Source organism: Plectrocnemia conspersa, unplaced genomic scaffold (genome assembly GCF_051122295.1).
Source record: "Plectrocnemia conspersa isolate PC_06_02 unplaced genomic scaffold, ASM5112229v1 ptg000005l, whole genome shotgun sequence".
Taxonomy (NCBI): Eukaryota; Metazoa; Arthropoda; class Insecta; order Trichoptera; family Polycentropodidae; genus Plectrocnemia; species Plectrocnemia conspersa.
The window spans coordinates 30,033,813-30,058,896 of NW_028277169.1; the positions used below are offsets into that span (position 1 = coordinate 30,033,813).

A 25,084-nucleotide genomic window follows, 5' to 3' on the forward strand; every position below is an offset into this window, starting at 1 on the left:
TAAATTCACACAATACAGTTGAAAGAACCTAACCTCACATTTTGTATGGGTTCCTAGTCCCCTATAGCGTAGTATTCCTATAACGAAGTCTTAATTTCTACACTATAGGGGGGTGGACTGTATTTGAGAATACATGTGTAAAAAAAATTATAATGAATTAAAATAAAAACGATTGCTCATAAAAGTAATAAATTGTTAATTAATTAATGCACTTCTATGTTCAAACAGTATTACAATAAAAAATCAGTTTTACGTAGATAATGATTATATGTGGAAGAATTCGATTTAAAAATATTTTTTTACAACTTTGGCTATTGCTAAAAATTTTGTGTTAGATTATTTAATAAATACTAAAAGATTTAAAAAAAAAGTAATTTTGCATATTACTGTAAATGTATTTATAAATTCAATTTCAATAAGTTATTCGACCTCAAAGTTACTTAGAAGGCAAATATACGTAGCAAAATAAACTAAATGTATTTATTATATATGTATATATGTAGTATTGTAGATATGAATTAATTAGTGATTTTCGTAATTTCATAAATTATGAACTTGTTTAAGTTTGATGTTTAACAACATAAAGCACTTTGCTAATATATAAGTTATAAATTTTAGTTGATATGTTCATGTTACATGTTCGTTTCTCTACAAATTCAGGGCATGGTATATATGTAATATTTACCGGTAAATGTGTATACATATATAATATTTTTTTTCTGACACACTTCTTACATATTTCGCGATAATAACGAAAGTTCATCGTTCGCCTCGTCGAGTTAAATAAACGGCATTGAATAAATAAACTTTTGCTATATTGTACTCCAGAGAATTGGCAGAAGCGGGTGAGTAACTTTTGTAAGTACAATATTTCGGCTTTGAAACAACATTATTGTGTAAATAAGTTGGAACGTTTAAAAAAGCGTTACCAAACGTTGAAAGTCAAATAATTTTCTTATTTTTTCCGGATACCAGATAGCGGTTAAACGATACAGATAAAAAAGAGTCCGTAACAATCCGCGTGACACAATTGGAACGAGTCGAATTTATAACGACGCCACAGGAACGGTTAATCCGTTTTACCTGTCGACCTTTTTTAATCGCCCTGTACCCCTGCTCCCAGAAACAGAGTGCTTTCCATTTGAATTTATCAAAAAACTTGGAGATTTATGGAAATAGTTGCCGAGGAGGAGAAGGCGCATAATTACTCTTTGATGGGGCCCATCATTAGTCTTTATCTGGGGCGCATTCGATTATTGTCTCGTTTCGGCTTATGTAACGGGTTATAGTTAACTTAGAGTAAGGGTAAATGTACTTTGATATTTATGACCGGAGTGTCTAAACTAAATCAAATCTAAAAAAATTTATTATATTTTATCACACTTCATTTAATATGATAAAAGCTTACATTTTTATTCTTGAAACATTTCTTAAAGCAGCTTTTAAAAGTCAACTATAAAACATTTGCATAATTCACAATCAAACGCTATCAAATCCAACTTTACTTCCTTCCTTGCCTTCCTGCGCCACAGTTGGCAAAGGAGCTTTTCGCTCTTTCATATAGTAGTACCTACTTATAAAACAGAAAAAAACATATCCAAGCGCCGCGACTGTGTTTTGTAAAAACAAATATTGGACCATCGTTATAATAAATGAGCGCATTAATTTTCCGCCCGCCGTGGGGCTTCTCTCTCTCTCTCTCAGAAAGGCAAGAGTTAACTGAAGCAGTTTAAAATAACCGAAGCGGCTTAAATGACTGCTACGTCGGTTTAAACGATTTTATTACGTTTAATTCGAAATTTACATTTATATTAATGTGTCTGCTTGAATCACATTATGTACGCTGAGGTTAAAGTCAAAAACGACGAATGACGTCACTGTCCGATTATTTTCGTTAACTATATATATAATACTATGATAGCGGAATTATACGCAATATTATTATTTTTACGTGAACGTGTTTGTGTTATTACAGAATAACATTTTCATACTTTTTTTGACACAAAGATAAAAGAAATCGATTTATATGTAAAATTACAGTTTTTCCAATTATCGCTTCGTCGGGTTTATTTTTCAGAAAAATCTGTGGAGCAAAAAGCTAGATAGATTAAAAATATATATTATGATACACTCAATATTTAATTGATTTAAATATTTTTTTTATTATAAATATATTAAATTATTCACATTTTGTATGTAAAATAAACTAATTTAAATTATATATTAATATATAAAATGCCTCTCTATTCTAATCAACAAATTCTTTATTTTTAATCTGATTAACTTTAATCGCAAAGAATACTCGAATTGCTGAAATTCTTCAAACACAATGTAATTATATCGGTCCTAAGATCTTGCGGGTTTAGTTGAATTACTAAAACACTTAAACACCACACATTTCCAAAATGTGTATGTGAGTTTGTTTGTAGATGTTTTCCACGATAAAAATTTAATCAGACCCTTTTCCTTCTGTACACCTTGGCGAGGAAATTTTCCCAGAAGCGTTTTTACAAAATTATGTTTTTCCCGCAGCGTCGGTCATGCCGTGCATTTTCCTATGCTTGTGCAATACGAGCAAGAAAACGCGATTCCGATGCGGTTGGCCCTCGACCTGCGGCTACATTAGATCAAAAGTCACGAACCGGCCGCGTACGTGATGTTTGGACTTTGGGTCAGGCTGTATATGCCACCAATGCGCTTGCAGCAGCGCTTTCCGAACGCTCTAAATAGTTAACAGGCAGACGTAGACATACCGCCGTGTGGGTATGCATTGTGACACACAGTGAATAGATATCTAGTTTAGACAGATGATGACATCGTCGTACTTGACCGTATCTAGTATTTATGATGGAATTAAATTTAATTCCACAAATATTTTTTTTAATAAAATCTCAAGTTTTTTAAATTGTTTTTAAAAATGTATATGTAATATTTTTATTATTAAAGAATCAATTACAATATAATAAATATTTAATACATTGTTAAAGTATTCCAAAAACTTGACAAGGAGAAAAGAAAATGGGTACAATAATTAAACGTTCTTAAAAAATAAAAGGATTAATTAAAACCGAATTAATTGATAAAAAAACGTACGGCTCATAAAATTGAACTAAAATGATAGACCACAAAATTACTTTATAAAAAATGGCATTTACAGATAAAATAAAGAACGAGCGAATATAATAGCAGAAAACCGTTCCGTTAAAAAGAGCGTTATAGGCTAATTATTAAAATTAACTTTATTAAAAAGATACTCCAGAGAACAATACCGGACAATTTACTTGAAAAAATTTTATAACAAAGGAGCAAAAATTATTTGTAAATTTTATAGCTAAAATAAAGCCTCGTGGAACAAAGTTCGCTAAAAATCAACATCGTGATGATGTTGTCACTAAAAAATAAAGCATTTACTTTAAAAAATACGAAGAGTAAAGCAGAAAAATTGATTTACGCATTTTATAGATAAAACAACGTTCGCTAAAAGTAAACGTCATATTCATAACAAAAAAAAAAATGAAAACAAATGTTTTATAGCAAAATATAAATTTTGCAGTAATTTACGCATTTGATAGCTAAAACAAAATCTCTTAAAGTTAATGGCGTATTCGTCGAGAAAAATAAAAGGACCATACAAATATCAGTAAAACATCGACCTAAAATTTGATTTTCAAAAAATACTGTCTGCAGATAAGAAAAAGGAACGAGAAAATATAATGACAGAGGATTCATACTATGAATTTAAGCTAAATATTTAGCAACATTATGCGAAAGAGCGTTTAAGTCAATTGACTTAAATCTTAGAAATTACATTTATTAAAAAGATAAGCCTAATAACAATGCTACAAAATTTACTTGAGCACTTAATAGCTAAAATTAAACTACGTCAAGCAAAGTTCACTAAAAGTCAATGTCCTATTCAACAATTCTAGCATTTTAGTAAAAATATCATATACATAGTATCTGAAATAATTAATTTCTTGACAGAACTTTTTCTTTTATATCAGTTAAATTCATAATTTTATTATATAGTGATAATGATGATGTAATCACTAAAAAATAATAAAAATGACTTTACCACAATAGATACCACAAAAGCAGTAAAATTTACTTACGTATTCTATAGCTAACTGTAAACGTCATATTCACAACAACAGAAAAACGATAAAAACAAACGTTCTTCACTAAAATAGATCATTGAAGAAAGTAATATCGCAATTATTTACACATTTGACAGCAAATAAAAAAGGAATTCGCTAAAAGTTAATAACACATTCGGCAAAAAACAAACGCCCCATACAAAACGCATTAAATTATCGAATCAAAATTTAATTTATAAAATATGCCCCGTTGCAGATAAAGAAAATGGACGAGCAAGTATAATGACAAAATAACCGTATTATAAATTTAAGTGAAATTTGCAATAAAAGATAAAGAAACTATCCCACAGGGTGGTACATATAATAAAACGTATATCAAACGAGTGTTTGATTCAAATTACTAAATTACTAAAGAATATAACCACAAAATTTACACTCAAATTTTATAGTTAAAATAAAATTACGTCAAACAGAGTTCGCTAAAAGTCAACGTCATATTCAACAAGATTATCAATGTATTAAAAATAAAGAAAAAAATATAATATTAAAAGTAGCGAAAATCAACAAAATTTGTTAGTAAAAAATGTTTGAATAATAATAATATCATCACTAAAATATATTATATTTACTTTTAAAAATTAAATTTATTACAATATATACCACATAGAAAACGGCAAAAGCAAATGTACTGCAACAAAACAGATTCTAGAATATATAAAAGCGTAGAAATGAACGCATTGTCCAGTTAATGTAAAATAAAATCGCCAAAAGTTAACGGTACATTCGACAAGAAAATGAACGCTCCGTATAAGATACATAAAAACATTGTCAGACAGAAAAATCGAACCAACGAATACAGTCAAAAAGGAACCGTAGTATAAATTTAAGCAAAATCAATGTTGCAAAATATCGTTAAAGTAAAATTACTATCACTTTATAAGAATAGATACCCTAAAGAACAATTCAATAGCTAAAATAAAGCTACGATGAACAAAGTACGCTAAAAGTCAACGGCAAATTTGATAAGAAGCTGCTCAAAAAATAAAAGCTTTTCGTCTCGCAACGGTAAAGATTTGAATTAATGCCAATAGCCCACCTCAGAGAAGACATTTGGCAATTAAAGTACGAATACTTTAATTGCCGAGTTTTGGTAGCAGAGTAACACTTGAACCTGAATATTTACATAGATATGATTGAGCAGTGAGAAGTTGATTTAAAACGATCAGTGAAATAATAAATACTTGAGAATTTAGAAACACCAGCCATATCAAAAATATTTTTTTGTTAATTCTGTTTATAATGAAGTAACATTTCCAGATGTTCCAGTTAATGTTTATTAAAGGACATCTGGTATTCTTATTGCGAGCGTCGGACGCTTTAGTCGTATGTGTACTTTTTTGCTGGCATCTCACGACATTGAACACAGACAATTTATGATAAACAGGGTTTTCGTGTCGACTGCAATAAAAAAGTCATTAACGGCAGATCACGCTCACTTTGCTCACAGCGCATTTATCTCTCAAAGGAGCCAAGAGACGGCTACGTAATCTCAAAAACGCTTCTCTCTCAAAGAGCATCATCTCCGCAAAGATGGCAGCACTTAGTCTTTTCTGAAAAGAAAAAAGGTGTCTCGCCGACATCGCATTAAGATAAACACGTCTATGTGGAACGCACAGGTATAATAGGTGTGTGGTTACAATGGCTAGGGTAGATTATTAGGTGGGTCAGTTGAATGTTTAGAATTTTAATCTATATACGATTCCCTTCAGAAATGTATCTTGTTGCTATATTTAATTTACCTTATAGATTTTTAATAGTATAATTATCGCTGCAAGACTAAAGCGATAATAAACGTTCTATTATAAAAACCAATTCAAGAAAATACATCACGGGTGAATTACGAATCCCTAAAATCACATCGACGTGTATATCTAAGAAAGCACTTTTTAAAGCTGCTTAGTGAGCTTACATAACCCAAAATGTGCAAGTGTTATCTGGTTGTTGAAGCTTTATAGCAAAAAATATTTTTTGGGATTGTTACAAAATTAAATCTTAACGTTTAAGATAAAATATCATGTGGTTAATTGCAGAGAGTACGAGATTATAGCTATAGTTATAATCAAGAGACACACGATGCCCTGTGCCCTATAAAATGGCAAACTTCTTATGTTAATTGCTGAGAAAATTATTTTATACACGCCCTTAAATGTGTATGAGGGTCGCGAGGGTAAAACCGAGTCGCATCTTTCTTCTTAACAGGCAACTAGTGCTTCTAGCTGCATAATGGATTTAATTACTTTAAGGGTTAATGTTTGCATAACACAAACATAGCGTAATCTGTAAGGTGCTGTTTAGTACATATTCTTTAAATGCCATGACATATATAATATTCCAAGAATGGAGGATGCAAAATCTAAGTGAGTTTTGCTTCTTTGATCTTTGAAAAACCACTGCCTTTTAAGGTAATTGTTATCGTACAACATTTATTACACTTCTACGGTTATCAAATGACCGAGAAAAGGCGACCAGCTTCAACACATACACCATTTTTATTTATCAATAGATCGCCGGTTTTTATTTAGTCTGCTGCCGTGGCTCGAACACACGACTATGGGTTATCAGTCTAGACCTTATGGACTACGCTATTGCCGCCTTGATGTGTTTTGTTATCTAGTTCCTACTTTTGAGAAATATATTTTTTAAATTATATACTTTAATATATTATCTGCATTTTTTTTACTTTCTTTCTATTAGACTATTATATAAACTATAAAATATTGATCCTAATTTAGAGCCTTATACAACTTAAATAAGCTTGAGTAATAACTTTGCTACAAATAACATTGTTTCTTATACATTTAATATTTTTTTTAAATAGCTTAGTGTAATTTTATTAAAACCATATAAATTTATATTTTTGGCAATTAGGTTAAACGCTGTTTTAATGTCTAGAAATAATGTTTTATTTAATTAAATATTTTGTGTTGTTTTTGTATATGATAATTAAAAACCTTATTATTTATAATAATGTTAGAATGTCAAGCTGGGTTTTTATGATAAAATATATTTAAAGAAATAATTCGTAGAGATACGTAAATTCGTTATTATTCGTCTGAAATTAAGAACTTAAATAGATTCAACTCATATAATGCTGTTTATATATACCCTAACACTGTTCTATATATTTTTAAGCACTACTTTTTATTGTTTCGAAACCTCTGTTAACAACGAAACATTTATTTGATAATATAAATGTGAATATATTTATTATCTCATTTGCAGTTTTCCGCTTTCGTGCTCGGTTATTTTATTGGTACTTATTGATATCGAGTTCACCACATGTAGGTATATTTCCGAGAGCTCAGATATTGGTTTTTGAAGTCGATATTGTCTTCAATGAAAAGTTTAACACTGGCTGCTAAGCAACGCAACCCCTTATGTGTGAAGTATCACCCTCTAGGCAAAAAATAATACCAAAAGTTTCGAGATTCCGCAATCGATCATGTGTATCGAAAGCATTGATCAACTTTGGTAATATAAGCGTAAATAATAATTAAGTACCTGTTGATATTTTATAAAATTTTGATTCTGTCTGCCTCTCATCTGTGAGAGGCTTTCTGATTATTTTATTCAAATAAGCCTAAATTATCAAATTAATTTATGCAAGTGTGTTCAGAGCTGGAATTTTTTTCCCAACATATTTAAAATAGCACACGCGTTTCAAAGCTTTATGAAAAATTTCTCAGAACTACTACGGAGGAGCAAAGATAAATTTTACATAATGTAACATACATGTTATAATGCCGATATATCATACATCAACATAATTTGAATATCATCGAATTCGCAAATTTCATTAGTCCTTTTGCGTCTTGAATTTTGTTCTGATCTTATTTGTTTGATGGCATGATAATAATTTCAATATCAAGAAAGCTCATTGAATATATTCTGGGGAGAGAAATATTAAATAACTTTTGATAATGTAGTGATACTTCGTATTTTATTTGATACATAACTGCATATTTTTACAGTATTGATTCAATTAATTTCAATTATTGAAAAAATAAAATATGGTTTTAAATGTATATTATTATATAATCGTAAATTTATACTTTTTATATTATCATTATGAATACACATACTGCAGATTGAGCGTTTAAATTTCATAAAAGCATTTATTTTTATCTCATAGTAAAAGTTTTGTTTTGTACATAAAATAATAAGGTGCGATTGCTGCGAAAACATAAGTGGTGTTTTTACATAGTCTTCGCGAAGGAGAGAGAGCGAGAGAGGAACTGTACGTAAATATTTTATTACAGGGCTTTTCAATCCGAGTTTGAGCAATTTAATATCGGAGGTCGCAGCCGTATTAAAAGGTCAACGATAAATTAATTTCGGACCCGAGGATGAGCCGTCGGGTTTAGTTATGGATTCTGACAACGAAATTGCTTTCGATACTGAATTTTTGGATACATCCACCGCAAAGTAAACGAGGGATATTTTGATTTAATTTTTAATAATTCTATATAACAACCGACGATTATTATGCTCGAGTTTAATAAACGTCGGAGTGATTTTAACCAGAATTCGGGCTGGAATCGGTAAATTAAAACAAAGCGATATTCACGGCTACAAGAGCATGAAAATATATTAAAATTACCCCAAATGACAATTACACGAGCGTGCTTATGAAGTTATGACAGTTTTTATTTGCCTGTGTATTTTTATAATTGCTCAATAAATCGTTCAATAAGGTATCTTAAAGTATATACGTATATTTTTATTTTATTTTGCAAGCACGCCCTTGAAAGGTATATTTTTTAATTCAATCGCAACATTAGCACCCGGAAAAGTCTCGCACAGCAAATTTTATCATACACATCCGGATTAAGGGTAATAAAAAGGGAGAAAGGAAAACAGGGCCGCAAAAATATAAATGCGTGTATAAAGTATATCCCGGGGGCGTGGAAAATATGTCCCTGAGTATAATGCGAATTTTCCGCAACGCGTAGGTCCTGGTTACGACCGAGCTGTGTACCTATATACAGAATGCGACAAAAAACATTTTATTTATTAAATTAAGAATATTGACAATATATGTGTTTAAAAATTCATGTACAATAATTTATATAAAAAATAAATCCTTGCAGTTCCAACATATACAAAGCATTAGTTTTTTGAAGCTGAAACTTTACCGAATATTTATTAAGATATTTTTGTAAATAAATTTGGTAAGTGATTGACACAAAAATGAATATTGAACTCAAAGCAAGACATGCTTAAACACGGACCATTACATTAGCGACTGAGGAGTCCAAACATCGTATCTCAAAACCATTCCTATGCGATTTTCATTTTTGGTGAAAATCAACTAATGAAAAATATCTGATAAAAATCTTGTAAATCACCACTGTGATAATCAAATTTTAATGACATTACCTTTGTTCACATTGAACATGTTTTTGGTTGCTACAGTACCTTTACTAAATTTGTAAATGCAACTTATTAAAATATGTAGTGGCTTTATACTGAAAGTGGAGTCATATATTATTTATCAGATAAAAATTATGTTAGTGCAATAATAAAATATGCAACAAGCAAATATATTGAAAAAAATATTTAAAAAAAAATAATATAACTTAGAAAAATAAATTTGATACTAGTCATTTATTGAGTTCAAGAGTTCAAGTTCATTACAATTAAATCTATTATGTTTGCACTACACTCTCTGGAAGTTGTCCGAACCGAAGTTACAACTGAAGTCGGCCGAGACCTACGACTTCGGCGGGCGTGAATGACGTCCGGCTGGCGGCTTCTGTCACGTACAGCCAGCATATTTGCGCGAGATCGAAAAATGTGCCAAATAATCGCAATTTTTAAATTGTCATATTATTAAAATTACGCTACTGATTATTATAAAAGTTTGTGTGGGCACTCACCAATACATATCAGTGAAAACTTTTCGGTCGTAAATATTCAATTTACGCAAAATCTTTGTCGGCTTTTGCAAAATGCCATAAGGCATAAAAACGATACTTCAAATTACGATTACCACATCTGTGACTATCCTAGAATTTGTCGCCACCGATTCTAAATAAGAATTCGTTATAGCGTGACATTTATATAAACCGATGTAGGAAAATACATAAAGATATTCGAAACGATTTTTTTTAACAAAATCAAGTACCACTAATTATTTTTTAATTATTTCATTTTATATGAAAAAAATATAATAACGATATCTGTAAGAAGAATAAACTATCAAAAATATAGTTAATCCCTTTTCGTGCCCTAAAATATTCAAAGATGTCAGTAAGAGTCTGTTGAAGTCCCCGATAAGCATGTGGTATTATAACTTGACCACGTGACCACGATGCAGCGCTCGACGTGCGTGTTAACCATAGGACGCCTACGCGTATACTGAAATTGAACCGAGCTACTCGTTCTATCTCAGTTTGCGAAAAACCATATCATTATCTCTCTCTCTCTCGTCACTTAGCACGCGAGAGAGCGAAAGGGGAAGTATCTCACTGCTCGCACTCGAAAGAGCAACTCCGATTTCGGTCCCTTTGACTCAGAAAATATGCCGACAATGTTTGGAAGCGCTCGAAACTGGCAGAGTCGACTAAATTACTCCCATTTTACCTCCCGTTTTCGGTAACCTCGGTTTTTAGCGCAGGCAGAACCGAACTCGACCGAAGTAACCCACTATTTTCTCTGTCTTTGGCCAAATTCCAGAGAGTGTAGTGCAGGCATTATAGACGTCCTAAAAGTACGCCATGGGATCATCATTAACCAGTATGTGGAAATGATAAAGATAAAGGCATATTAGATGAGTTTGTATCGTAACCGTAGAACTGGGCGTGATACGATGGGTGTTAATCGAACAGTTAATCACAAACGCAATCGAATTCAGTTTTATCAAGACTGTCCCTTTTAATGCTCTAAAATATTCAAAGATGTCAGTAAGAGTCTGTTGAAGACGTGACTACGATGCAGAGCTCGACGTGCGTATTGAGCATAGGACGCCTACGTGCATACTGAAATTGAACCGATTTACTCGTTCTATCTCAGTCTGCGAAAAACCATATCTTTATTTCTCTCACCGTCGACACGCGAGAGAGCGAAAAGGGAAGTATCTCACCGCTCGCGCTCGAAAGAGCAGCATCGACTTCGGTCCGTTTGCCGACAATGTTCGGAAGCGCTCGAAGCTGGCCAAGTCAACTGAATTACCCCCACTTTACCTCCCGTTCTCGGTAACCTCGGACAACTTCTGAGAGATTTTAGGGCGGGCAGAACCAAACTCAACCGAAGTAACCCCGAATTAACCCACTATATTCTCCGTTTTAGGCCAACCTTGGCCTACTTCCAGAGAGTGTAGTGCAGGCATTAGACTCTTAAAAATAATTGAATGCACAATAAAACTGAGAATCATGTCATAATAAAAAAAGTAAAATAACAAGAGAGGTTTTAAAATAGCAATTACGTTGAAGTGAATTAACTGAAATGTCACAAGTGAAAATACTACTTTTACCATTGTTTAACAATTATAATAACTTTTATACGATGATATTTCTTGTTTTTTTTTAAAGCAATGATAAGGCTAAAGTAGCAAAATTAAAAAAATTTAATGAGCAAGAAAAATCCTTTCTATTTATCACATGAATAATTGATCCTTAAAAAATATTATTATACAAAAAAAATAGGAGAAACAATAGTTTTTATCTAGAAAACATATTCATGTGCAACTTTCAAATTTTAAAATAATATTTAAGCTAGAGTGTCACAAGTAGAAATAATAATTAATAATAAAAAATAATATTTTTACGCATAAACATCACTTTTTAACTATAATATAACTGTGTAAATATAGGTATATATTGCTAATTTGATCTCACCAAATTAAAAAAAATATCTAAAAAATAACATTTATCTAGATCAGATAATAAATATGATATTTTATGGTAATTTAATATTTGTCTATTTAAACAATATGAATTATTCTATATTATCATACAATATTAATATCGCAAATTATTTTTATTGATAAAATAACAATTAAAATAAAATAAACTTTTTTCATAAAAAAATTTATCAGTGGCGTAGCTATGGTGGGGCGGAGGGGGCGGGCCGCCCCGGGCGGCACTTGCTTGGGGGCGACATATTCGCGATGGGATCGTCTAGTGTGGTTCTTAACACTGAATGCATTAAAACATATATAAATCTACGAATAACAAGAGCCTAATAATAACAAATTTATTATTTTAAAAAATGCTGATTTTATGACCCTGCAAAAATTGTATGTGGGGGCGGCAATTTTAAAGATCGCACTAGGCGGCACATACCCTAGCTACGCCACTGAAAACTATACTATTATGTAAGCTAATTAGATTTTTCTAAAAACGTAATTATCTAATACCTAACTTATATTTTTTAATGAATATTAAAATCTGAATAAGAATATCATATAAAACGGGAAATAATGAAGTATTTTATCTAATGTTTATCGTGCAAAAGCGGAAAAGTTTTCGTATGATTTTATTTGTTAATATTATTTTTGAATACTTTTACTTACATAATACGCTGAGTTGAACCGTAGTCCTCATAGGAAGATCCCTAGGGAGAGCCTCGTGCCGGGCTTCACAGGTTAAATCCGCGTAATCGTCTTCGGAAGTTGGCTTCAGCTGAATCCTGAAAATGAAAAGGCGAAGGCGGTGATAAAAATTTCGATATCCTTTATTCGGGACATTTCGCACAAAACGGGAAACATTCAGAGAATCTAATCACCTGGTAAAGTATTATAATATTGAATTGTCACGAATGCGGTCCTGATAAAAAAATATATCTAAATCATTTAATCAACACAAATCTTTTTTAAACTATGAAAAATATTTTATCGTACGACTTTAAATATTAAAAATAAAGAACGACACAAATGCATGTACCACACGAAATGAAATGATAAAGGAGAAGCATTCTTTGATTATCATAAGCATTTTCGACATCCTATCTAAAATCATAATCCTTATTTTTTGTGCGAATGGAGGAACTGCTATTAAATTAAATCTTAGATAAAGTGATATAAATATCATATATAAATGAGTAAAAGTCAATATATTCACCCATAAATGAACTTTATAAACAATGTCTAGTAAAATTATTTCAAACACTCTACAGTGATATAAAAATATGTCAGCATCTTATCATTTTATGCTTCTTCTTAGATTTAATATGCATTTTAAAATGTTGTTTAATTATTATTAAAATATTATTTAAAAATATACGTGAGTATATAAAAAATATATATATGAAATTGCAGCTCTAATATAAAGTGGAAGACTGTGTATAAATATTTGCAGAGTAAACGCATGAAGCGAAAAAATCATATATCATTGTTAAGGAATTTTATTTTGGTTGGCGCTAACGGTACAACCATAAAGTTAGATGACTCGTCATAAAAATACAATTTATCTTGATTTATATACTTCATACATATATTTTTTATGAAAAAGTTAATCTTTTTCCGCGAGCAACAATAGTTACGGATAGCGTATTATCTTTTTTAATAAGCATTACGAAAAAATTCCATTTGGAATAAAGCCGTCGCCCTAATAAAAATAGATGAAGTGACGCAGGGATGCAAATTAAAATACATCCTGTGGGAATGTTTTCAGTTTGTGAAAAAGGAATCTTATTTAAAATTCCATCTGTCGGCGGTGCAAAGAGAAGAAGGCGAGACAAACGTAAAATAATGCAGTTTATTAAAAGCTTATGTATTTTTGCTCGCATTGAAATATGTTAATAGCGAATAAAATATTGCGATTTGCTTATTGCGAAATTGTTGTACATCGTTTAGTTGCAAAATAGAGATGGAAATTTTTATGCACGAGCGGAATCCCGGATTGAGGCAAAACGGAATGTATATTAGGCATAAATTTGTCTATATAACAATGTTTACATTTCGTTTGTACTATATGTGTATAATAAATGGGATATTCGCTTCGAAAAATATGTGAAAAATTCATATAAATATTTGTATTCGTATGTGTTTTATTCGTCATAAATTTTTATAAGGGTTGTGAACTTTACTAAAATATAATTTTGAGTTCAAAGTTTGGATATTTATTTTTTTATTATGTGATATATTATATATAATATTATATAAATTTAAGGTCTTGTTTTTTTGAGCTTTTAAAGTTTAAACACAAAACTAACTATTAAATTTTTAATACATACAAAAATCAATTCTTTAAAATCAACAATCAGTTCTAGTTTTTGTGTTACAAGTGCTAAAAAAAATGTTATACCCCTACTATATATATATTTTTATGTAAAAAAATATATAATTAAAAAAAAAAAAAAAAAATTAAAAACCATTTTTGTATTTACATAAATTTATTAAGCTTTAGTTTATCTAATTTTAATCAATTTTTTTAACCAAAAATTGTATTTTTTAATTTTTTAATAACCTTATTATCAGCATATAGTAATTTAAAAATTAACAACTACTATTTTCGGTTAAAAAATTGATTAAAATAGAAAAACTAAAGCTTAATAAATTTATATAAATACAATTTAAATGTTTCATAAGTAAATAATCAGTTGTAGCAATATTATTTCTACTTTTTTCTTTCCACAGTTTAATTCATGTAATTAAAACACAGCTATTGATATATTATATATTATATGCACATTTACATCCATGCAATATTTATATATTTATATAAATACATCTATATTTTTCATATATTATTATGAATGTCACGTTTCAAACTTAATTTATAGCAATTGTATTGGCAGGGCGCCAGTGCAATTAAGCGCTTAAGCTTAGAACTTACAATTTAATATAAATACTATAAAACTAAAAGTTTTTCATGTTGTTATTTTTTTTATATAAAAATATAAAGAGTACAAGCTCAATCGATTCGAAACAGAGTTTATTGCTGCGCCGATTTAAACTAACTCCGATCGTAAATCGGTTCAGTTTAACTGTGATGCATTCGATAGAATAGAACAACGCCCATGAACATATATAAACCTTAATTTGTTAACACACAGCAGTATCTATCATAAATTGTACTTAATATGATGCCACCTGTACATAAAATACTTGGTTTATATATTATATTACAAACACGAAAGAAAGCATAATACTAAAATCAGATATTACGCAAAACGTAATAAAAATAAGAAAAAGCTCCCTCCTATGTGTAAGCTCTCGATCCGCTATCCGAGCTTTTCAATATTTAGCGTAACGCAATCCATTTTCTTCCATCCATATTCATTTGGATATCGATTTACTTACATAACCAGCCGTTTTCACCGGAGGATATTCCCATTTTTTTGACGTGCAAAAAATATATGTATGTCTGAGGATATTTCATAAATATGAGAGGGGAAGGAGAACAAAAAAAAAAGAAAAAATGTGTGGCATAGAGGAATGGAAACGAAGATGCGCCGCGATGGCGAAATATATTACCTATACTCTCGTTTTATCGATCATAAATATGTCGTATTGACTAAATGAATTTGTAACGTGCTGACTGTTCGGATAAGGTGAAGATATACATACATAAAGTGTAGACATGTACATACGTACATACATATACAGAATGAGTCAATAGAACATTTTAGAATTTGATTAAAACTTTTGTAAACAAGCCATCTAGAATAAGATCAGAAAATTAAGTATAAACATATGCAGTGAAATGTACTCGTTGTTCAAAATGCTCGTATATCAAAGCAAATTTTCTCATAAAAAATAATAAAAACTTTAATTCATACAAAATACATGTATCTTTTTTATTATTGCAATTTATCATTACTTTTTGGGTTTTAAATTTTATTTTTGTTTCGTTTTGATTTTTTTTAATTAATTTTTCAATGATAGTCAAAATGGTTCAATCTATAAAAAACTACTTAACATTTTCAATTCATTTGAAAATAGCTTTACAACTTAGCTAAATATTTCCAAGCCTATAGTTAGTGTAATGTGAGCGATTATAATAAGTCATTGATTGTGTAAATATTGAAGCCAGTTTTTAATTACTTTTTTTTTAATTAGAAAGAAACAATTAATTGAAAATATTTAGCACCTAATCAGTTACTTTTGACCAAAAGTAGTCATTAAGCACAATATGAGCTTGAAAATAATAATAATTTTGAGAACTTTGTCTATTTTTATTAAAAAATATTATGATTTATATTTTTTTTAAAGTAAAGGCTTTTTCTGCACAGCATTATATATTTTAATAGTAAATAAGTGCGAAAAGTTTTTACTGTTTTTAAAATTTATAGTAAACTAAACAAATTTAAAATCCATTAAAAAACTAAAAATATTTAAAATCCATAATAAAATAAAAATTATTTTTAAGTTTGAAAAACATAAGGTCGAAAAAAATTAAATTACACCTTAATTCTGTATGGGGAAGCTAATACAAATCTATATTATTTTAAATATTTTTAAAATCCCTTATAAATGAAATATATTTTTCTTAAGTATTAAAAATTTTTTTTTGTTTTGCAATTTAAATCGATAAAATGAATTGTTCTTAAGTGCACCAAAACCGGAATTTCCCTTAGCTGGAAAATTTGCTTACATATGACAACTCTTCTGTCATCTGTCAAGCACTTACCACGCACAGTTTAGTACAATTAAATAAACAATGAAATATGTTATAATCACAGCATTATTCTTACAAAGTGTTAATTGAAGATGATACAAAATGATGTAGCACTTGGAATTATAGACAATATAAATAAAACTTTAAATTATTAGTGTGCCAGTAAGTGTTTGGTTATATGATTAATTTAACACGGTTATTTTAACAAAATTACTATTGACTCTCTAGGATCAAATATTAAAAGACAAACAGCAGTGATTAGAGAAATAAAAAAATAATTTAATAGTTCAAATATTTGCATCCTCGCCAAATTATTATGTCATTGTCAGTTCTTTGTGTAAGTATTGTGTTTAGATTTTAATTATTGCTTATTTTTAGAAGCCATAAGCGAGCAATAAGATGACTACGACTTTAGTTTAATAACAGACAGCATCACAATCATTGTCACGCGATCGTAGTGAAATATAGTATCCCCAAATATCAATAGATAAAAAATATATTTTATTAGCATATATATGGTTCGATCGACATGAACCTTAATCCTTATATGTATTAAGTATATATTAGCAATTCGAGTAATTATATTCAAACAAATCAAACGAGCATATGCATTAAATCAGAAGCAATGATCGTTTTTATATATTGTAAAAAGATAACTCACTTTTTGGCCTAGGAACTCGATATTTGAAGATTTCAACACGAAGATTGTATAGTTTAATCAATGTATTATTATAAAAATCACACACATTATGTATCTATTTTATTTTAATAGTTATAACACCGCTAGTTAATTTGCAATCCGAATATTTATATACAGTCAAATCGAACAATGCACATAAAAAATAATGAAAATTATGGTTGCGTAGCAATATTATTTAAAACTGTTGTCACGTTACGGTCGGCCATCTTGTTTTATATTTGAATGCTTATTTCTCATTGGCCGAAACATCAGAATTCATTATCGGTGGTTTTGAATTCAAACGAGCAAATTCAATTTTTTATTTTTATTATTATAATTAAATACATTTCATTTGTTTATGTGTATTTTTATATACACCGTTCATACAAAGCGATACGATTTATAGAGTAAAAAATTGAGCATATAATGTTACATTTTAAAACGTTCAGCGGAAGCGACGGCTTAGAACAATTATATATAAGATGTGACACTCGTTCATATTACTAATCACGTAAATACTCGATCTATATTTGCAGTTTCAAATGCTTTCAGGTTCTCTATTGCTTTAATGGCTGCAAAAGCCATACCACTCAACTAGAAATTTTAAATGATGCAATAAATGTATGTTATAATTACACAAAATTAGCACGTTTTTTTTAAAAAAAAAAACATTATTTTTAACTCATGTGATATTTCATGATTGTAATCTCGCTTATGTGTTTTTCAACAAGCACTTACTATAGACACCATTCCATAATTTTAATTTATTGTCCCAGAAGTGAAGGCAGTTATTCAAATGAAAAGACCCTTTAACGATCACTTTTAAATATCCATTTCTTCAAGAAAATGGAGTTGGGGGAAAGCGCGAGGCCGTTGCAATATTTCACGCGAAGAAAAAACAGATTTGCGAAAGGAAAGCTTCGTGTGATATAGGGGAAAATTGAAAAATATGATGTAAAAACTTTGGACGAAATGGATTTTTTCACATAACATTCGCGATAACCGATGTTGGAGGCGTGCTTTGCAAAAATATATATAAAAATCCGATCTAAAGAAACAATGAAAAAGTCGACGTTTGACAAACATCGATGTTAATTGGTCGTGATAATGTTAAAGTTTATAATCGATTATAGACACTCAGGGTGGTGGTATTTTTTATTTAAGCTTTAAGCTTTTTAACGGAGAACATTTTCAATTACTCGAAGCAAATATTTTATCGAGACTTTAATTAAATTCTTAAAATTTATTTTAAATACGGCAAAGCGTAATCGAAAAAAATCAACTATTGATTAGTATTTTTAAAGTTTAAATTTATTTTATTTGTATATATTATACATTTTAAATACTAACACTTGATATTCATACATAGTAACATAGTAGAAATATTTTTATAAAATATCTAAGCTCGTATTTTTCAATGTATAAATATATAAGATAATAATAAATACATAAAAGCATAGCAGTTTAAAATTACGGACATTATATCCCGCATTATCGTTTTTTTTTTTAATATAAGTACATACATTTTTACCAAAAAATAAATTAATTCTGGTGGTATTACGTGGTGCGTTAATTACGCCAGTGGACGCCTATATGTATCCCTACAAAGAAACGTTTGCGCATCACTGCCCCCAATGCTTTTTGACAATTACTGTTACGCCCAAATTACATACAAAGGATGAATAATTTTCATCAAAAATGCTGGATATGTTATACTACGGACAGCGACACATACAGTATGTTATTTGGAAATTTAAAATATTTTTTTTTATTTTAAATAATTTTATATCATAAATATTTGTAAAATATTCAGGTAAGTAAAATTAACAAAATAAGCTCGTTAAATATTGACTTTGTAGAGATCAGTTTATATATATTTATATTTAAGTATATTATGGCCAAAACTAAGCGGCACTCTGGTAATACTGGCGTGACGTAAGCACATTCCCTTGTCGACTCCGGCAGGCTCGCATGACCAGTGCGGGCACGTGCGTGCACTCTAACATATAATTACATTCATTTTCAATAAAAATACTACTGCAGCGGCTCAATCTGTGTCTTAATTACCACCCTTCACCTCCCATTGCAAAAACAGTGTAAGTACTAACACCAATAAAACTAGATAAACTTTAGAAACCATATTGCGTTAAATCGTTGGATATTGCCTTCAATTTTGTTGAGATATTCTTTCAATAAAATAACTGGTAAATCTAAACTCCAAAAACTGCAATTAAAATACTCTTTAAATATTGTTTTGTATCAAAAACGTTTTAATGCTGACACTATAGAAGTACGGTAATTTTAAAAAACGCATCTACCTACAATTGTTTTGCATTAAATACACTTATTTTAAGTATTTAATTAAACGTATAATACATAAGTAAAAAATATAAATATAGTATATATAAAAAGTGATTTATCAATTTTTAATAAAATTGTTTGTACTAAAACATTTTTAAGCAAAATTCTATTCGTGTTAACTTCTTCTTTAATATGACTACATTAGGATAATTTTTAATTCAGCCTATATCAAAAATATGGAAATTTATATTATTATTCTACTGACAATCTGCCGTGAAAGTTATATTTTAGATAATATGGTATATCATGTAATTAAATAATTTACCTAATATTGCTAAAATATTATTGACAATAGGATTCATCTAAAACAAGTTTTTTATATACTATTTTTATAATATATAAAATATGTTGTATTATATATAAAATAAACTTTTAAGATATACATTAGTGCAACTTTTATTAAGACCTGTTCTTTAATTTCTGTGATAATTTAAGACAAACAAAAATTTATACGTAATTTAATATACATTTATTTTATTAAATCATATCATGATCTTTACCATAAATTACGCATAATACGCGTGTATTTGATCAAAAGTGATAAATCTGAATCGAGCCATCGGTGTATTTGATTATGTCAATTTGGCAACAAAAACCTGGATTGCCAAAGATATACGAGGTTCTTACCAATGCTTTGGGGACGTGGTCTAAAGTGGGTCGGAATGAAAGATATGTATGCATATACTACATACTTATTCACATGTATACGTGAATATATTACAGAAGAAAAAAAAGAGAGAGGAAAATTCACTCGAACCGTTAGGGGGTTGAATATGGTAAAGTGATTCGTCGAAGGACCGTGTCCGGTAACAAAATGGAGGATTACTTCTGCAAGGATTCCGCCGCACATTCGCGAGAGAATATTCGTGACGAGGAAGTTTTCTGCCCTATTTCGCCCCGGCGCGGGACGATGTGTGTTAAGGGGGGTGAAATAACGATTTTATAAGAGAGGAGAATGGAGGAGCAAAACATGTAATGGTATGAGAAAACAAAAATGAGAATCGAATTGTAATTTTTGTGATCTAATTTGTTTTACTGTATGCAAGAAGATGAAAGGTAATTGTTATATTTAATGAAACATTACCATTATTATTCCACTGTCTTTCTAACTAACCTCCTGTCTTTCTCCGAAACAGTTACAACATTTTTGGTACGGGAATATGAGTTGACGTCGTATATGTATATTGATTTTCGAGAAAGTTTTTCATGGACAATCGTAGACAGTTCGTAAAATATCGTGAACGATTGTCGAAAGAATATTTCACCCCATAAAGCGTTCCACAAAAGTCCAATTCTTTTCGTTATTTACTAATAACATAAATTCGGAAGTTAACAACTTTCATTTTATTTTGTATGCCAATGATTTAAAACTGTTTTGATGCATTCGGTCAATTGTAGAATTTTCTATACAAAGTGGTATAGATTCTCTATGAAGATAGGTTTAAGTAGGCATTTTGATTTTTAGACGAGAAATGAGAAATCTCGACTTTTAATTTAAAATCGTTTTGCATTCTGCCGATTTCCTTGCATATTTTTTTCTAATGGAAGCGGGTTCTTAGAGCACCAAAGCAAAGATAAAGCCGCCGGCCGGTTAGAGTGATAGAAAATCGCAAAAAAATTGTTAGTCATTCAAATACTTTCGATCTTCCGAGAAAGTATGCATATTTTCACTTTCAAAAAGGTTTTTTATCTGGGTATTTTTTTATTACTAAAGCAAAAATAATATGAGTTCATGTGTTAAAAATTTGTAAACAATTTTATGTCATTCCCAGATCCTTATTAAAATCTTCCAAGAAGTATGCATATTAGGTATGAACCCACCTTTACTTATGCAGCGTTATAAAAAGGCAGTGGTTGTAAACCTTCTAATAATATTTGTGCAAATTAAATTTTATAAAATAAAAATCGAGAAATCAGAATTCTCGATTTAATATTTTTCTCAAGAAGAAACACTAGGTTCGAGTCAACCATCTGCTCTTTAGTGACGAAAAATGTCATATAATGTATTTTTAATTTCTTATTCAGCATCAAAATATTCTCACGATCATAGTGTAAGCTTTCTGGTTATAAAAATTTTAGCTTAAGATCTAAGAATTACTTTTAAGAGCAAGGAGAAGTTCTATCTACATAACAAACGCATGAAAAAGATCTTTCAAGATGCTTTCCTTGTTATAAGAAACGCATTTTTATTTGATGATCCATCATTTATTCGTTTCCTCTACGACACTTTTATTGATAGCATTCTTTAATCAGGATCAATCATATATGTACAACGTATAATCTTTAAGTAAAACATATTTTCTTTATATGTTTTTTCAAACAAAATATTTATATTTTTTTCCTAAATATATAGGATTATTTGTTTATTATCTGCTTTTGTATCAAAGCGCCTTTTTTTAGAAGCGTAAAGATGTAATTTGCATAGTTCTCAAAAATAGTTGTGAGTCGGTAAACATTATTTTAAACTAATAAAAAATACAGTATTTGGGTTCGAAACGCCTTTTAAGAGTTACGATTGCGTCCTCTTTTATAACCTATTAGAGTCAAGATTAATCTATGGCTGTAGCCATCCAGATCCTTAACATGCTGATTTTCTTTGTAATGATTTTTAGCTTGAATGAGTGCATAATATATGATGCACTTTTCTGTTTTAAAAAAAAATATGAAATTGAAAATCATTTTATTTTATTATTTACATTGCAAGTGAAGCGTTTTATATGTAACTTGCACCAACAGTTTTTAATTCGCAACGTAGACTCGCAGTGAAGGGTCTTTTTTGCCTTTCAGGAGCTTAAAGCTTGCGTAAACATTTGAACTTCACTTTTGCATGTGACTCTGTTGACATGACACGGTTTAGGGTCACCTAGTTTATGTGTATTATAATTACACTCCTTGTGTGGGAAACATATTAAACTTTAACAATGTTTAAGATGCTGCATGTACTTTTTAAAATATTAAATAAATTATAATTAATTGCAAAATATTTAAAGGTTTATAATAATCTATTTAAAAATTAAGCTTCTATTACAGGTATTTTTGCAATAAAAATAAATGTTTTTTATTTTCAAATTATTAAAGCTTCTATTTTTTCGCGACTTTTTCATGATTCTAGTATTTCAAACATTTTTTGCCTACCTAGTAATACATTTAAAAATAAAGAAGGAATTCATTTTCTATGTTTATTTAAATTATGAATTTGCTACGTAATGTTTTTTGGCATGCCAAGCATACAAAACGAAGTCTGCTTTGGATTGAGACTTCACTACACATCGATAAGAAGGTTCTGTAAACAATATGATGTGCTTTAGAACAGCAATTTTTATAAATAGTAGGATATAAAATTGTTTTCTGAATGTTCATTGAATCCTAAGAGAATAATGCATACTAAAAACTGGCCACATATTTATTTATTAATATTATGACCATCGTGACCTGACAGGTTAACCTAATGCGTCCCATACGAATTGAACCAAAACACTATATGTGCAAGAAAATGTCAATATCTCTATGCATAGTATTGAGCAGACGAGCGGCCTTTGCCAGAGAAGAGTTGGCAAGTGCTCCAGTTCTAGACTTTACTGGTAAGAACAATGGAACTATAACCATCTTCTGGAGCCCACATTTAAAACTGCTCGAGTACCGAAGGGTTGTCTTCAATGCCTTTGAGCAATTTTCGGAAGTGTTTAATTATATAAATATTTCTGCGAGTTGACAAAGAAGCGTATCCCAGTGCTCCCAGAATAAAAGCACTGGAAAACAAGAACGGATAATGTCCGTATTACTTCAAGTATAAATATCGAAGAATTTTACGCTGAACTTTTTCCAGCTTCAATACATTACATTGACTCGTTACGCTGACATCCAAATAATAGAGCTAGTTTTTAGTATGCTGCGGACTAGAGCATCATAAAAAGTGCGTATTACTGAAGTAGCGCACATTTTAATGATCTGCTGTGAGTCACTGGCTAAATTTCCAACGAAGACCTGTCTAGAATATAGCTGCCGAGATGGTAGGAATATTCTGCCGACATCGACCACTTAAAAATGAAATTGTGTGACATTTCTTCACATTGAAAGGCAATTAGTTATAGCAAGCCCACTTCCGGTCAAGCAGGTCAAGGTAATCCAAAATCGACTGCACTTTCTTAAAAAATTCAAGTCATCTGCATATAATAAAAAAAATGAATGATGCATTGCTATTTCAATGTCATTTATAAACAATAGAAACAGCAATGGACCCAATTTGCAGCTTTGAAGAACTCCAGTAGAGGTCTTATATCGTTCTGAAAAATAGTTTTTATACTTAAATGATATCTATTGGTCAAGTAATTAGGGAATAGGTTTATGAGACCTTCAGAAAACCTGAAACTAGATATTTTTTTACAAGTAAACCATTATTAAATTTATCGAATGCCTTTTCAAAATCTGTGTATATAACTTCCACTTGTACACCAGAGTCTAATGATTGACGGAAACCATGTTCCTGCTCGTGAAGCATACACCTGCATTGATTAAAAATGTATTTATGCAACACAATTTCAAATAATTTTGCAGGTGCTGATAGCAACGTATATTACGTTTAAGGTATATAGTCTTATATAAAATATTATTTTTACCAAACACATAAGTGTTAAAAGCATCAAATATAAATCAAACGAAAAACTTATAAATGCATTGAAAATACTACACACTATCTGAACATCCATCATGTTCAAACCATTTATAATCGCTTAGTTTCTTTTCGATTTTCATCGACCATCCTGCATTAATAAAAATGTGATCTATTATACTCTGCCACACTTTTGTTGGAATTGCACGTAGATCTGCAGCATTAATCCAATACTAGAGAGTATTAGATAAAAATGTAATATAAACATCACTAATGTTGTCTAGGAGATGAAAAATATTGCAATTGCTTAATAACACGTCAAGGCTGTGTACAAATTGAAATTGAGCTCTCGCGCTTAGAGTGCATTACCCGGTCGCAGTCGTTTGGTAGATTGGAAGAATAAGCGGAGAAATTCCCGAGGACATCTGCGCTAACGACGCCGTTTAACGACCGCAATTTGTCCGATGGAGAAACACATCATAATCGCTTCTCGTTTAACGTCATCCATTGCCGTAATTAAAATGGTAATCTCAACCACGGAAGAGTTAGTTGCGACTTGAACTAGGTTCTCATGGGCAAGACAATGCGTAGTTAGATTCAACTTTTCTTTGATAGTGAATCTTTAATAATGGTATTATATATTTGTAATATATGTTTAGGCACTTATCTGAAATATTTTTTAATAATTAATACATAAATAATCGTGAGTTTAAAT

At 30.0% G+C, this 25,084-nt stretch overlaps 1 protein-coding gene across 3 annotated transcripts in view; it reads right to left on the reverse strand.

The window, feature by feature from the left end:
- The window catches only part of LOC148235412 (nephrin-like), a 630,188-nt gene that overhangs the window by 61,971 nt on the left and 543,133 nt on the right, over nucleotides 1-25,084 (reverse strand). For all 3 annotated transcript variants that reach the window (XM_088186958.1, XM_088186959.1, XM_088186957.1), the window contains exon 7: nucleotides 12,673-12,788. In XM_088186958.1, the coding sequence (XP_088043084.1) occupies nucleotides 12,673-12,788 (116 nt within the window). The remainder of the gene's footprint in view (nucleotides 1-12,672; nucleotides 12,789-25,084) is intronic.